At 41.5% G+C, this 17,157-nt stretch overlaps 1 protein-coding gene across 5 annotated transcripts in view; it reads right to left on the minus strand.

Moving 5' to 3' along the window:
- Window positions 1-17,157, minus strand: part of dock3 (dedicator of cytokinesis 3) — an 889,649-nt gene that overhangs the window by 257,275 nt on the left and 615,217 nt on the right. For all 5 annotated transcript variants that reach the window (XM_072582733.1, XM_072582732.1, XM_072582735.1 and 2 more), the window contains one exon: window positions 4,461-4,558. In XM_072582733.1, coding sequence (XP_072438834.1) covers window positions 4,461-4,558 — 98 coding nt within the window. The remainder of the gene's footprint in view (window positions 1-4,460; window positions 4,559-17,157) is intronic.

Here is a 17,157-nt window from a genome sequence, read left to right on the forward strand (position 1 = left end):
TCAAGGGAGGTTTAGGGACTATCACAGGAGCAAAGGCCACCTTACATGTTGACCAGGAAACAATTCTGCAAGAACCACCTAGCACCAGTTGTCTTACAGGCAAAATTACAGACAGAAATCGGAAGGTTGGCAAGTGAAGGAATCATCAAACTAGTCCAATTCACAGAATGGACAGCACCAGGCAAATCAAGTTTGAAGCATAAACAGAAATTGCTGGAAAACTCAGAAGTCTGGCAGCATCAATGGACAGAAATCAGAGTTAACGTCTTGGGTTCAGTGAACCTTCTTCAGATCTCTTCTCTAGTCTTCTCCAGTTCTGAAGAAATGTCATTGGACCCAAAATGTTAACTCTGATCTGTGATAATCACGGAGCACAAATCCCTACTTGGCCTGCTAAAGAGGACAAAGCCATGACACCCATAGCTTTGGGCCACATTTAGCAGCAGGTTCTAATAAGTCATTATGATTATAAGTTAGAAAACCATCGGGGAGGCTGAACAACGAAAGCAAATGCATCGAACTGCAGCTCATTAGCAAATACACCACCGGTAGTATGCCCAGTGGAAGAGTCTGTAACGGGGGAAGCCAAAGGGCTGTCACAACTAGAATTTAAAGTCTTTTTCTAACTGGAGAGACCACCTCATGGGAGAGGATAGCATATTGTTATGGGAAGCAAGAGTGATTTCTCTGAGAAAAGGTTGTTGTCAAATACAGACCAATCTCGATTATCTGAACGCGATGGGCAGGGAGTATTTTGTTCGGATATCTGATTGTTTGGATAATGGATAATGTTTTTACGGATCCTTGAGATATGTTCAGATAATTTGAAATTCGGATAATTGACATTCGGATAGCCAAGGTTGCTCTGTACTGGCTGAACTTCACCACGGCCATCCAGTGTTCTCCAAAAAGAAGATACTAATGATAAATTATGTCTAGTGCTTGGATACAGACATAGCCGCATTAGTGGGGCAATACTCAGAGTGTGAACAAGGACAAAAATTACTGCTAGCAGCTCCCCCACATTCTGGGAATAGCTGGGTAAATCTTGGACTCAGTTGCACATTGACTATGCAGGTTCTTTCATGGGTTCATTGTTCTTAGTCAATGTAGATACCCACTTAAAGTGGTTGGATGTGCACAGACTTCATTTGTTAAACTCGGGGACAACGATAGAAAAACTGTGTGCATCATTTCAAATACACAGAGTCCTGGAAGTGTTGATGACATATAACAAGCCATCATTTACCAGCAGGGAATTTGGTTATCTCTTAAAGTCAGATTGGATTTGACATACAAGATCAGCTCCATACCGTCCAATGGCCTGGCAGAAAGAGCAGTCCAAACTTTGAAGGTTGGCTTAAACAGCCTCACAAGATTATCAAGTTGTCATGGTTCTTATTTGATTAAAGACCACTTCACATGCAACAACAGGGATAGCACCAGCAAAGTTGCTAATAGGCAGAAGATTCTGCACCAGGTTAAGTCTGATCTTCCTGGACCTGGGTGGTGGTGTTGGTGGGAGAGGTGCATGTGAAATGCCATCAAATACACCAATGACAGACATAAGACTCCAGTAAGTGAGAGAGACAGTTTAATATCGGGGATGAAGTATAGTGAAAGAATCATGGAAAAGACTCCACATAGGCAAGAGGCATGGTCAACATGAGGTCAGGACCTGTGACGTATAAAGTGCGATTATCCTGAATGAGCATGTGGACCATATGAAAGCCACAAATCTGCAAATGGTGTGAGAGCAAAACACGCCCTGCCCTTGGAACATTTGGAAATGCTGTTGGAACCCATGGAGCCCTCAACAACCTCGGTTGTTGGCAAAATTCTAGAATCCATCATTAAGGATGAGGTTTCTAAATTCTTGGAAGAGCAGAGTCTGATTAGAACAAGTCAACATGGATTTAGTAAAGGGAGGTCATGCCTGACAAACCTGTTGGAATTTTTTGAAGAGGTAACAAGTAGATTAGATCAGGGAAACCCAGTGGATGTGGTCTATCTGGACTTTCAAAAGGCCTTTGATAAGGTGCCACACGGGAGGCTGCTGAGCAAGGTGAGGGCCCATGGTGTTCGAGGTGAGCTGCTGGGATGGATTGAGGATTGGCTATCTAACAGAAGGCAGAGAGTTGGGATAAAAGGTTCTTTTTCAGAATGGCAGCCGGTGACGAGCGGTGTCCCGCAGGGTTCGGTGCTGGGGCCACAGCTGTTCGCATTATATATTAATGATTTGGATGAGGGAACCGGGGGCATTCTAGCGAAGTTTGCCGATGATACGAAGTTAGGTGGACAGGCAGGTAGTACTGAGGAAGTGGGGAGGCTACAGAAGGATCTAGACAGGTTGGGAGAGTGGTCCAGGAAATGGCTGATGGAATTTAACGTGAGCAAGTGCGAGGTCTTGCACTTTGGCAAAAAGAATAAAAGCATAGACTACTTTCTAAATGGTGAGAAACTTAATAAAGCCAAAGCACAAAGGGATCTGGGAGTGCTAGTCGAGGATTCTCTAAAGGTAAACATGCAGGTTGAGTCTGTGATTAAGAAAGCGAATGCAATGTTGTCTCTTATCTCAAGAGGGTTGGAATATAAAAGCAGAGATGTACTACTAAGACTTTATAAAGCTCTGGTTAGGCCCCATTTGGAGTACTGTGTCCAGTTTTGGTCCCCACACCTCAGGAAGGACATACTGGCACTGGAACGTGTCCAGCGGAGATTCACACGGATGATCCCTGGAATGACAGGTCTAGCATATGAGGAACGGCTGAGGATACTGGGATTGTATTCGTTGGAGTTTAGAAGATTAAGGGGAGATCTAATAGAGACGTACAAAATAATACATGGCTTTGAAAAGGTGGATGCTAGAAAATTGTTTCTGTTAGGCGAGGAGACTAGGACCCGTGGACACAGCCTTAGAATTAGAGGGGGTCATTTCAGAACGGAAATGCGGAGACATTTCTTCAGCCAGAGAGTGGTGGGCCTGTGGAATTCATTGCCACGGAGTGCAGTGGAAGCCGGGACGCTAAATGTCTTCAAGGCCGAGATTAATAGGTTCTTGTTGTCTAGAGGAATTAAGGGCTACGGGGAGAACGCTGGCAAGTGGAGCTGAAATGCGCATCAGGCATGATTGAATGGCGGAGTGGACTCGATGGGCCGAATGGCCTTACTTCCACTCCTATGTCTTATGGTCTTATGGTCCTCTCCGTCAAGGGTTTTCTAAATCAGAGGTGGACATGACGGAGGTAGTCACCTTGACACCTTTGCCACTGGAAGATGAGAGTGAAATTCTACTGAGGTGCTCATGGCACAAGAAGTGACTTCTGTGAGTTACATGCCACCCATAACGGATGCAGAGTCAAAAGAACATGACTCGGTGCCGAAATGTCCCAGGAGGCTCTTCAAGAAAAAGTATCACCTATGTCCGCGGTCTTAAAGTGGGAGGAAAGTAGTGATTGTAATGAGGTCAGCTGGCTGGACCTCACTGAAAATGAATTCCCTGACAGGAGCTGTTAATCCAGTCACGAGATACTGACACTCTGGTACCTGCCTCAGTATGAGGCAGAAATATAGTCAAGGACTGTTCATGTGTTAATAAGGGTGACTTGGTGTTGGTTATCGGCCCCTGCGGAGTTATGTCAATGTGACGATAGTTTTAAGAATATGTCTACTCAGAGTTGATGACTCTCCTCACACTGGATAAAATCTTTTTCAACAACTTTGGTTGCTTACTTCCTTCAATAGGCTCTCCTGCAACAACTTTTAAAACTTTATCCCTTATCACTACTTCTTTACTCTTTATCTTACCTTCTGCTCTTTTCTATTCAACTTCATACAGCAATCTGAATCACTCATCTATTTATTTCAATCAAAAATGATCTCCTCAGCTTAATACGTTGGAGATTCTCATATTTTGCCTCCAAATTATGCCTGTATAAATGATAATGGAAGCTTAGTGAAGGCCACAATGCTTCAGTGAGACCCAAAATTGAAATTCAACACTAAGAACACTGTAAATATTTTGTATTCTGCTCCACTTGAGCATTCATTTACTGAGACGGAGAGACTAGAGAGAAGAAATAATAGTGAGAGGGGAAAGATGAGATGACAAGTGACCAGAAAGGAGAGGGCAGGGAAGAGAGATGAAGGATAAGGAGGAGGAGACAACTAGAACAGAGCTAAGAATAGAGAGAGTGTGGTGGAGGACTGAAGATGAGGCGAGGGAAAGACAAATGGAGTTTGTAAAGAAGAGGGAGATGTAGAGAAGAGGCAATGGACAGTTGATGAAGTGACGCAAGGATGGATGAGTTGAGCTAAACTGAATAGGGAGAAGCAATGTTAAAAACAATGAAGAGACCAGCCTGAAGAAATAACAGAACACATTTCTTGAACTGTCTCTAATCTCTGAGCATATGGTTTGCAATAACACCTTGAACAATACAATCTGAATATTGACTTACTTTAACTATTTCTTCACCGTTAACATGACGCAGTCTTCCCAGGATGTCCATCACTCTTTCCGGCTGTGCTTTCCATTTCAAAAGGGCAAGGAGGTCAACTGCAACCAATCAAAAATTAGGTGTTAAACTTAGTAGATATTACATTGGGTGCTGTTTAATTTATGTACAGAGAAGCATAGTGTGATCTACTCATTCTCCATGCCTCAGTCTCGCATTCCTTCCTTCAGTTGCTCGTAGGAGCTTCCAATTTTCAATGTCAATGAGCAAATTACTAAGGGAACGAACACATGAGGTGGTTTGCCATTGTATTCCTTACATGTGCTTAAAGAAAACAAGTCACCTTCTTGAAGGCTCCTTTGACTTAAGCTGCTAATAAAAGGATATTAAGAGTAGTATTAGATTCAAAGAAAAGTCACATAGCTCCTAGAAAACAGGGAATTCCACTCTGATTAAAAATGCAGACAACAGGACACTGAGAAAATATCAACAAGAACAAAGTCAACATAGATTAATGAAAGGAAATCATGTTTGGCAAACCTACAGAAGCTTTTTGAGAATGTAACTAATAAAATATTAAAGGGAAGGATGTGCTGTTTTTACATTTTCAGAAAGCTTTTGATAAAATCCTACCTAAGTGGTGACTGTGCAGGAGTAAAGCATATGTGACGGAGGTAATATACATGTATGGGACTGAGGACTTGCTAGCAGACAGGAAACAAACTAAGTATAAATGAGTTGTTTTTGGATTAGGAGGTGGTGACCAGCGGGAAACTGCCAGGATCTGTGTTTGAGTCCCGGTTATTCACAATATATATTAACGATTTAGATTTGAATTAAATGCAATATTTCCAAGTTTGCTAATGACATAAAACTCAGGAGTTGTGAATGGTTAAGAGAATTTAGAGGATTCAAGGCAATTTAGATAAGTTGAGTGAGTGGTTAAAATGTGAGATATACATAATAATGTGGATAAGTGCAAAGTTATCTTCTATTTCAGTAAAAAACAGAATAGAAAATTATTATTTAAATAGTGATAGATTTGGAAATTTTAATGTACAAGGGGACCTAGGTATTTGCGTATACCAGTCACTGAAAGCAAGCTTGCAGATGCAGCAAGCAGCTGAAAATGTGTTGTTGGAAAAGCGCAGCAGGTCAGGCAGCATCCAAGGAGCAGGAGAATCGATGTTTCGGGCATGAGCCCTTCTTCAGGAATTCCTGAAGAAGGGCTCACAACCGAAATGCCGATTCTCCTGCTCCTTGGATGCTGCCTGACCTGCTGCGCTTTTCCAGCGACACATTTTCAGCTCTGATCTCCAGCGTCTACAGTCCTCACTTTCTCCTAGAAGATGCAGCAAGCAGTCAGGAAGGCAAATGGTATATTGGCCTTCATTGCAAGGGGATTTGAGTATATGAGGATGATGTCTTACAGCAGCTGCAACAGAATCTTGGTGAGTCCGTACTGGGAGTATTGTATGCAGTTGCAATTTCCTTGCAGAAGAAAATATGTTCTTGCCATCGAGTGAGTTCAGCGAAGACTTACCGGGCTGGTCCCTTGGATGGCAGATTTTCATACTAGGAGAGATTGGGTCATCTAAGCCTATATTCACTGGAGGTTAGAAGAGAGGGAATCAGATTGAAATGTCTAAAATTCTGACAGGGTTGTCAGACTGAATGCAGGGCTGATGACCACTGACTGGGCAATCTTGAACAAGGGGCTACTGTATCAGGATACAGGGTTGACTATTTAGGACTGCAATCCAGATAAATATCTTCACCCATAGAGTGGAGACTCTGTGGAATTCTCGACCCCAAAAGATGGTGAAGGGTAAGCCATTGAATAGATTTAAGAAAGATATAGTTACATTTTAAAACACTAATGGTGTTAAGGGGTTTGAAGAGACAGCAAGGGGCAGCATGGCGGTTAGCACTGCTGCCTCATAGTGTCAAGGACCCGGGTTTGATTCCACCCTCGGGCGATGTGGAGTTTTCACATTCTCCCTGTATCTCTGTGGGTTTCCTCCAGTTGCTCCAGTTTCCTCCCACAATCCAAAGAGGTGCAGATTAGGTGAACTGACCATGCTACATTGCCCATAGTATGCAGGGATTGTGTAAGTTAGGTGCATGAGTCAGGGGTAAATATACAGTAATAGGGTAAGGAAATGGGTCTGGGTGGGTTACTCTTCGGAGGGTTGGTGTGGACTGGTTGGGCCGAATGGCCTGTTTCCACACTGTAGGGATTCTATGATATAGCACCGAAGTAGGGAATTTCATGGTCAAATTGAATAGTGCAGCACACTTAATGGGCCAAAAAAACTTACTCCTATGTTTTCTAGAAGCTTCATCTGTTTACAAGTGTTATGGACTAGGCCAGACCCCTCAACATTTCAAGAAGGTAGCCCATAGCCTAACTTTGCTAGTCGTTTTAAGCAGGTGTAACATGGATATTCCAGGAGTGATGCAGCTGGTCAAACCACATAGGTTTAAACAAAACATGATTTACTTACAAGATTACTGAATGAAACACAAACAATAGAAAACAGAATATCGAATAGCAACCTATCCGAAAACCCAACAGATCATCCCAATTTAATGGTGCTGTTCCAAATACTTGCTACAATTCCCATAAAGACCCCTTCGTAAACACAGGACCTTACAGGATAGAAGTCTGTGAGAGAGAGAGTACCAGCCTGGACCTGCTTCTTTGGGTCCAGTAGCTTTTTTCACGCTACTGCTAAAAACCAAATCAAACCAAAGAAAAGCTGAGCTGGGAAAACTGGCCACTCCCCTTTCATTGTACAAGTTTTTTTTTAAAACATGAACACCTTCTGCCTGAGGTACTCTCTGTTAGTTATTATCAAATTGGCTCTAAAACCCTTCACCTCCAGACTTTTCAGAGTCTGTCATTTACGACCTCACTGAAAAATAAGCCAAGGTCAGCATAACCTTGTTACAGGAGAAGCTTTGTCACACAAGACCACAGGAACAGGATTAATCCATTTTGTTTATACAGCAGGATTGAGAAACAATGAGATAATAGTTGATCTTTTACCTAACTCCATCTATCCATTTGTACTCTTACAATTCTACCTGCACTACTTACAATGCCACTCATCTTTGTGTCATGGACAAATCTGGATGTATGGTGTTCTCTCTCATCCTCTAAGTCATTACTAAATATGGTGAATAATTGAGGCCCTACAGGATATCTAATTATCACAATGTTAGAGATTATCTTAAAGATTCATAGAAAATTCTATGCGAGAAACTACAAATCTCTGTTGCCTATCCTAAACGTGGACAACAAAAAAGGTACGCATTCATCTGGCAAAAGGAGAATGAACAGCCAGTTGGTCTTTCACACAGGTTTATTCAACAATACCTAATACAACACGATGCAGAGGATTGTCCTTATATGTTATGTATTATCCTAGACAGATACATCAAACTGTGGTTTTTTTAGGCTGGTAATTGCGGTTCAGTTAATATTGAAGGTAGATGTTTATTTGCCATATGTCCAACATGATAATTGGTAATATGATAGACAGGGCTAAATTATCCCATAGCCAATGGATTAGATCTAAACTCGGCAGTGCTGCCACATCCAGTTGCAAATGATGATAGACAACTTAACCAAGCACTGGGAGAGACGTCTCCAACTGATTGCCTCTGCTGCCATCTTTCAATGCTGACTGCTGCTACCTCATTGCTGACCATCGCTGGGCTCCAATCACTGCTATCCTCCATTGCCGTGTCAGCCGCCTCGCTGTAGGGTCTCACTCTGGCACCACTTCAGACAACAATGAAGCTGCGATGTCACTGGTGGCGACCAGCTACTTCATGGCTGACCATCAATGCCCCCAGCTGCTGTCATCACCACCTCCACAACAGAGCTCCAACGACCAAAGGACCGATAGAAAGAAAGAGAAGCAAATAAAGAAGAAAGAAATGTGGTTGGAGCGGATGAGCTCTGGTGAGGAGCCCTACTCTGCTGCCATCTTGGATCACACATTTGGTACAAGCATTTGTAATAATCTTCAGAAAAATTTCCAAGCGGAAGATTAATCTCAGCCCCCTCCTTAGGTCCAAGCATCACACATGCCAGTATTAATTCACTCCACACACTATTAAGAAATAGGTACTGTAAAAATTCTAATAACATTCCACTGAAGGCTTGTGTTCCAGAACTTACTGCAGTCTCAGACAATTTGCTCCAGTGCAGCTAGAACTCAGACATTTACCTGACAATGTGAAAAATTGCCCAGATGTGTCCTGTTCACAAAAAGCAAAAATCCTACCTAACTACCATTGCACCAGTATTGATTTTCAGCAAACTGATGGAAGGGGTCATTAATATTGATATCAAGTTGCACTTAATCAGAAATAATCTGTTTATCAATGCTCAGATTATGTTCTATCAGGGCCACTCAGCTCCTCACTGCAACCTTAATCCAAACATGGACAAATGTATTGAATCCAAGTGTGTTGTGTTTTCGTCCTTAATACAGAATTACTATCCTTATTCTGCAGTAGTAAGTACATTCAATTTATCTGAAAATTTCAAACACATTGACTAAACAGATAAACTGACAAATTGCAGTTTCAAGCAACTTCTACATGCATCCTTAGTCTAGTGTGCTGCTGCATGGAGTCCTCATGGTTCCTGGTCATCTGATATCAACCTAGTCCTTGGTTTATTAGCACACTCATGTCTTACAAAATACTCAGGCCTCTTTCTTCCAGGATAAAATTACATACAAGAGTGAGATTATATATGTACTATATCAGGTAGGTGCAAAACTGTTCACACAGAAGAATTGTGGAATTAATAAATTTTACAGTTTATATAATGTATCAGTGGTTTGACGGCCTTCCAATAAACTGATAGCATGTTACTTTAAAGCAACCTTTTCTGATATTTTATGACAGACCTCTGGAATAGATGGGATTTGAATCTGGACTTTCTAGGTGAGAGATAGGGACATTATCACTTCACTGCAAACCTCTAATCTTACAGAGATTTAAAGTTCACATTTGGCTCTTCTCAACTTGTAGATGTTTTGATCTTGTTCGTTTTGTTGGAGTGTTGGTTTTATGTTATGACAGTCTAAAGAATCTTATTATGCAAGAGTACATGTGTTTGTGTACTATGCACAGTTGGAATACTGTACATCTCCTTTGGCTGGCTTCTGTTTCTCATCACTGTTGCTCCATTAGGTGTTCAGGTTTTGTAGGATCTAAGCTCAGTGCACACTTAGGATACCTAGATGAACAATGCTATGGATCCTGTGCTTGAAAATGGGATCAGAGTATAAAGTTAGATCCTATTTGGAGTTCCTACTTGGAGCAGTTCTGGCCACCAAACCTCAGGAATGAGTACAACACAGATTTACAAGAATAATACCTGGACCTCATGAATTGTTATGAGGAGACATTATACAAATTAAGCCTGTTTCTCAAAAGATTTGTTGGTAAAGGTGTTAGCTGATTGAAGTTTTCAAGGTATTAATAGGAAAAAAGGTAGATAAAAATTCTGTGGAAGGGTCAGCAGATCCAAAATGTTAACTCTGATTTCTCTTTAAAGCTGTCAGACCTACTGAGCTTTTCCAGTAACTTCTGTTTTTGTATCTGATTTACAGTTTCTTTTCAGTAGATAAAGATTCTGTAATGTAAAATTCTATGATTCTATATAAGCTATCTTCACTCGTTGACAATTCTAGAACTAAGAGGCACTAAGGCATAGACTAAACATTAGGGCCAGATTGTTCAGGAGAAATGTTAGAAGTACTTCTACATACAAAGAATGGTAGAGGTTTAGAACTCTCTTCCACAAATGGTAGTTGATGTTAGATTAGCTGTTAATTTTAAATCTGAGATAGAAAAGTTTTTGTTAAGCCATGGTATTAAGAGACATGGGTCAAAGGTATGTATCTGGAGTTAGGCCACAGATCAGCCATTATCTCATCAAATGCAAAAGAGGCATGAGGGGCTGAATGGCCTACTCTTGTTCTTATGCTTGATGATCAATGCAATCACAATGGTTCGAAGGGTCTCACTCGATGTTGTATGACTCTAGCCCAAATATAGTGGTCTCACCTAGTGAAACATTTGCATTGCCTAAGCATTTGTTTCAAGTGTAAGTGGAAAAACATGTTCTTTTTGTTATACTACACTCCAGAATGATACATCTGGATATCGGCTCCCAGCACCAGTATAATTCATATTTGAAAGCAAGTTTAAGGTGGTAATACTTAACAAAGTTGAGAAACTGCCTAATCTGTATGTAAGAAAGAAGGACAGAGCTTTACCTCCTACAAAATAATCCTGGTATCCACAGACTTTATTAACCAAGGGTGTACATCTGTTTATGTGTTTTCTTACTTTACTTGTTTTTAATAGGTAATAAACTCCACTCTTTTTACTGAAGAAAACCTTGGAATTGGCTCTCTCTCAAATAGTTAACAAGATTAATTAAAGTGCAGTAGTTACATGCTAGAAAAGAAATAAAAATAGTTTGTTGTGGCTGAGCAATGGGGTATTTAAAAAGAGGGGAACCACTCAGCCTTCCTCACTTGGCCAGAACAGCTCCATGACCTGCATGATGTTAGAAGGCAGCTGTGTGATGGGTGTAATAAATTGCACTTCCCACAAATTTTGCAAGATTTATGAATCCTAACTATCATACTAATGCTTGCAGAAGTTGTTGTCCAGCTGCGATGCCTTCATGTTTTCTGCCATCTTTTAGCAGTGTATTGATGCTGTTTCCTTTTTTCCCTCCAAGAGATCTTTCTGGAAAGCTTCAATGAGCACTGAAACAATAACAAGCTCTATTATCCAGTTACACAGTTCAGCCTGTAAGACTTCAGTCTTTATCCTTGTCATGGCACCAACTAATGAAAAGGCCAACTCATTCTTGTGGTAGTTGCTTATAAGATATCAACTGTAGGAGTTGAATTATAAAGTTTAACAGGAAGTTGATCCTCCAGTACTTATATATCTAAGCAGGACTTCTCTGGTTCTCTTCAGAGGAAGATGCAGTGTTGACTCTGCAATGCCTCTTTTCCAACAATTCCAATGGCTATCTTTTTTCACTGTCTGCTTATCTGGTTCTGCAATAGCTAAATTTAACAAACAGTTCTATCCTTTGTTTAAAAGTCTAAATTTAGATAAGACTTTTTTGGGCTCCTAATTCATGCAAAAGAATGCTTACTTTTTATTCACTGAGTCGTGGATAATGCAGGCTGGTCAACATTTATTGCCCATCCCTAGTTACTCTTGAAGGTGGTGGGAGTTGGCTTCTTGAACCACTGCAGTCCACGTGTTGTAGATTGACACATGATGCCCTTAGGGAGAGTGTTATTTCGTGGTTTTGGATTCATGGCAAAGGCAGCAACTTAATTATGTAACTCATTCAGGAAAGGTGAATACAATCAAATATTTACCTAACATTATGCTGTATCTTATCCCATCTCATTGTACCTGATCAAGTCTAATTTATGACAGTAATTTGCACACCCACTTACCTTGTACCCATCATTATCTTTTTATGCACTCCTGAGACTCTATTCCACACACCCACCATGCCATTAATCCTTACTTTCATACAATTTCATGCCTCCCCCAATTGTTACCCCTCATCAAATACACTCTATTGTCAATTGTGCATAAGGCATGATGTTTACTTGTAGCTTTGTTCTTTCCCTGCTGTAAGAGACTAGAACATAGACACAATTAAGAACAAACAAACTTAGATGGTCCTCCAGAAATCTCACAGTTCACAGCTGCAGAAGTTGAAATGCTGGAAATCAATGGAGTTTTATCATTTATTGCCTTAGGAAATAGGCACTTTCCAGCTATCTAGTTACACAATTAAATATCAGCAAGGCCCATATCACAGAACATTCATTCATGTTAATTCAATTTTAGCAACCTGTGAAGTTTGACCATTTTCAAAGTAAGGCATTGCAGCCGGACAATGGCATTTGGAAGATGAATCATCAAAGGAGGTTCCTTCTGATAATGCACTATCAAAGGACTTGTGCTTACCATACACCAGTTTACTCATTCACTCTCCAGTTAGGCAGTCAGTTGGGTTTTCATCTGGTATAAAGTCTCCACTATGTATCAGGTTTGCCTGATCCATGAGAGCAATAAAGACAAAAGGGGACATGGAATTGGGAATTAAACCCAAAAGTGCTTTGATTTCTCACTCTTATTAAGCTATCCACATGCTACTTCATGATCTGGAGGCTAAATCTTCCTTTCATGTGTTAAGTTGTTAAAAATAGGAATATAGAAAATGGACTGGAAGACCCCAGAACAGAGAATGGGAAAAAACTGTGGCTGTAAGTCTTGCTCCTTTTTTTTGAGGTACTTTCACTGTTGGAGCTGAATTCCTCAAATTTTAGGAGCAGTCTATTGTACTATTTCATAAGCTGTTGCATTATTTTGGAACTTTGAAAAAGAAAGGTAACTAAACAACAACATTTTAAAAAAGGGGGAAGAGAGACAAAGCAGTGATCATGTGGGAAGTGATACAAACAAAGAACTAAACCTATACAGCTGACTGTCTCTGCAGCTTAGTTTCAAGTATCTCTGGACATTGGAGTTTGTGCAAGAAAAATAAACAGTGAAATTCACAGCTGACTTTGGAATGTAGCACTGACAGCCAGATTTCTGGTAATGAGTCTGCCTCTACTGTAACAAGGGGTATGTCTGATTCCAAGCGATTGATTGTGATAGGGCTTACTGTAGTCAGAGGCACAGACGTTTCTGTGGCTGACAACAAGACATCAGAATGATGTGCTGCCTTGCTAGATATCTCGGAGAGGGTGCAGAATATTCTCAAAGGGTAGAGAAATCAACAGGAGGTCATTGTAAGCATTGGAACTAATAACACAGGAAGAGAAAAGGACAAGATTCTGAGGAGAGAATACAGGAAAGTTGGCAGGATTAAAAAGTAGGTCCATGAAGGTAGCAATATCTGTTTTAATCCCAGTACCACCAGCTAGTGAGGGTAGAAGTAGGAGGGTAGAGCAGATGAATGTGTGGCTGAGGATCTAGTGCAGGGGAGAAGGATTCATATTTTCTGGATCATTGGAATCTCTTCTGGGGTGGAAGTGACCTGTATAAGGATGAATTGCATCTGAATAGGAAAGGGACTAATATACTGGTGGGGAGATTTGCTACAGTTGGTCAGGAGAATTTAAATTATAAAGGGGGGACCAGAGAGATAATGAGGAAAGAGATCAGTCTGAGACTGGTGTAGTTGGGAAAAGGGGCAAGTCAAAAGAGCAGGCAGGAACAAAGCAAAAAATGAGGTTAAGACTGATAAATTAAACTGCATTTATTTCAGTCCAAGAGGCTTAACAGGGAAGGCAGATGACCTCAGGGCATGGACAGGAATGACAGCTTAATGTTCCAGGATATAGATGCTATAGGAAAAATTGAAAGGGGGACAAGAGAGGACAGAGTGCTGTTATTGGTTAGGAATAACATTACAGCTATGCTTGGGGAGGATATTCCTGGGAATACGCCTAGGGAAATTATTTTGGTGGAACTGAGAAATAAGGGATGATCTCCTTATTGGGATTGTGTACAGACAGCCCTCCCACCCCACCCCATCACCCCTCCCCACCCCAATAGTCAGCGGGAAATTAAGAAACAATTTTTTTAAGGAAATCTCAGTTCTGTGTAGGGTATTTTAACTTACCAGACATAGACTGGGACTGACATAGTGTTAAGAGCTTGGATAGAGAGGAATTTATTAAATGTGTACAAGAAACTTTTCTGATTCAGTATGTGGGTGTACCTATTAAATAAGGTGCAGAACTTGACCTACTCTTGGGAATTAAGGCAGGGCAGGTAACTGAGGTGTCAGTGGGGGAGCACTTTGCGGCCAGTGAACATAATTGTGTTAGTTTTAAGTAGTGATGGAAAAGGATAGATCGGATCTAAAAGTTAATGTTCTAAATTGGAGGAAGGCAAATTTTGATGGTATTAGGCAAGCACTTTCAAAAGTTGTTTGGGGGCAGATATTTGCAGGTAAAGGGATGACTGGAAAATGGGAAGCCTTCAAAAATGAGGTTATGCGAGTCCAGAGAAAGAATGCTCCTGTTAGGGTGAAGGGCAATGCTGGGAGGTGTTGGTAATGCTAGATGACTTGAGAAACTGAGGTTTTGGTCAAGAACAAGAAGGAAGCATATGTCAGGTATAGACAGCAGGGATTGAGTGAATCCTTAGAAGAGTACAAAGGCAGTAGGAGTATACTGAAGAGGAAAATCAGGAGGGAAAAAAGGGGACATGAGATTGCTTTGGCAAGTAGGGTTAAGGAGAATCCAAAGGGATTCTAAAAATACATTGAGGACAAAAGAGTAACTAGGGGGAGAATAGAGCCCCTTAAAGATCAGCAAGGCCACCTGTGTGTGGAACTACAGGAGATAGGGGAAATACTAAATGGATATTTTGCATCAGTGTTCAGTGTGGAGAAGGATATTGAAGATGGAGACCATGGGGAAATAAATAGCAACATCTTCAAAAATGTCCATATTACAGAGGTGGTGGTGCAGGATGTCTTAAAATGTATAAAAGGGGATAAGTCCCTGGGACCAGATCCACTGTGCCCTAAACCTGTGTGGGAAGCTTGTGAAGTGATTGCTGGGCCCCTTGCTGAGATATTTGTAGCATTGTGGGCGGCACGGTGGCACAGTGGTTAGCACTGCTGCCTCACAGCGCCAGAGACCCGGGTTCAATTCCCGCCTCAGGCGACTGACTGTGTGGAGTTTGCACGTTCTCCCCGTGTCTGTGTGGGTTTCCTCCGGGTGCTCCGGTTTCCTCCCACAGTCCAAAGATGTGCAGGTCAGGTGAATTGGCCATGCTAAATTGCCCGTAGTGTTAGGTAAGGGGTAAATGTAGGGGTATGGGTGGGTTGCGCTTTGGCGGGGCGGTGTGGACTTGTTGGGCCGAAGGGCCTGTTTCCACACTGTAAGTAATCTAATCTAAAGTAATCTAATCTAATCACAGGTGAGTTGCCAGAAAACTGGAAGTTGGCTAATGTGGTGCTGCTATTTAAAAAAGGTGGCAAGGAAAAACCAGGGAACTAGGTCCAGTGAGCCTGACATCAATGGTGGGCAAGTTGTTGAAGGGAATACCGAGGGATAGGATTTACATGTATTTGGAAAGGCAAGTACCGATTAGGGATAGTCAACATGGCTTAGTGCCTGGGAAACTGTGTCTCACTAATTTGAGTTTTTTTGAAGAGGGAATAAATTGATGAGGGAAGAGCAAGGGACATGATCCATATGGACTTTAGTCAGACGTTTAGCAAGGTTCCTCATGGTAGACTGGTTAGAAAGGTTAGATTACATGGAATACAGAGAGAAGTAGCCATTTGGATACAGAACTGGCTCGAAGGTAGAAGACAGACAGTGGTGGTGAAGGGTTATTTCTCAGACTGGAGGCCTGTGACCGGCTGTGTGCCACAAAGACCAGTGCTGTGTCCACTGCTTTTCATCATTTATTCAAATGATTTGGATGTGAACATAGTGGGTATGGTTAGTATGTTTCCAGGTGACACCAAAATTTGAGGTGTAGTGGACATTAAGGTAGATTACCTGAGAGTACAACAGGATCTTGGTCAGATGGGCCAATGGGCCAGGGAGAGGCAGATGGAGTTTAATTTAGATAAATGTGAGATGCTGCATTTCAGAGCAAATTGGGGCAGGATTTCCTCACTTAACGGTAAGGTTCTGGAGTGTGTTGCTGAACAGAGAGATGTTGGAGTGCAGGTGCATAGTTCTTTGAATGTGGAGTCGCAGGTGGACAGGATAGTGAAGAAGGCATTTGGTATGCTTGCCTTTACTGGTTATGCATTGAGGAAAAGAGTTGGGAGGTCATGTTGCAGCTGTACAGGGTATTGGTTTGGCTACTTTTAGAATACTGCATGCAGTTCTTGTCTCCCTGCTATAGGAAGGATGTTGTGAAACTTGAAAGGGGTCAGAAAAGACTTACAAGGATGTTGCCAGGGTTGCAGGGTTTGAGCTATAGGAAGAGGCTGAATAAGCAGGGGCTGTTTTCTCTGGAGGGGTGACCTTGTAGAGATTCATAAAATCATGAGGGGCATGGATAAGATAAATAGATAAGGTCTTTTCCTCAGGATGCGGGAGTCTAAAACTAGAGGGCATAGGATTAAGGTGAGTAGGAAAAAATTTAAAAGGATAACCCTTTTAAAGGGTTCACAAGGAGGGTGGTGCATGCAAGGAATGAACTACCAGAGGAAGTGGTGGAGGCTGGCACAACTAAATTTAAAAGTTATCTGGATGAGTATATAAATAAGAAGATATCAGAGGGATATAGGCCAAATGTTGGCAAATGGGACTAGATTATTTTAAGATATTTGGTCAGCATAGACCAGTTGGACTGAAGGGTCTGTGTCTATGTTATACAGCTCTATGACTCGAAGTGTGGAGTCTGCTGGGTGGGGACGTGGGCCTTGGTGAATGGGCTCTGTATTGACGTTTTAAGGAAAACAACAAGGTAAATTCTCCTAATCACATCAATCATATTTCCCTCCTACCCTCTCCACATGGTTTGTCATGGTACCTCATGTCCTCCATCTCATAGCACTTCATAGCCCCATGACAACGTGATGTCAACTCATAACAATCAACTGTGATTGTCTTTACATTAGGAGATAAATTAC

The sequence above is a fragment of the Chiloscyllium punctatum genome, chromosome 12 (assembly GCF_047496795.1).
Source record: "Chiloscyllium punctatum isolate Juve2018m chromosome 12, sChiPun1.3, whole genome shotgun sequence".
Lineage (NCBI taxonomy): Eukaryota > Metazoa > Chordata > Chondrichthyes > Orectolobiformes > Hemiscylliidae > Chiloscyllium > Chiloscyllium punctatum.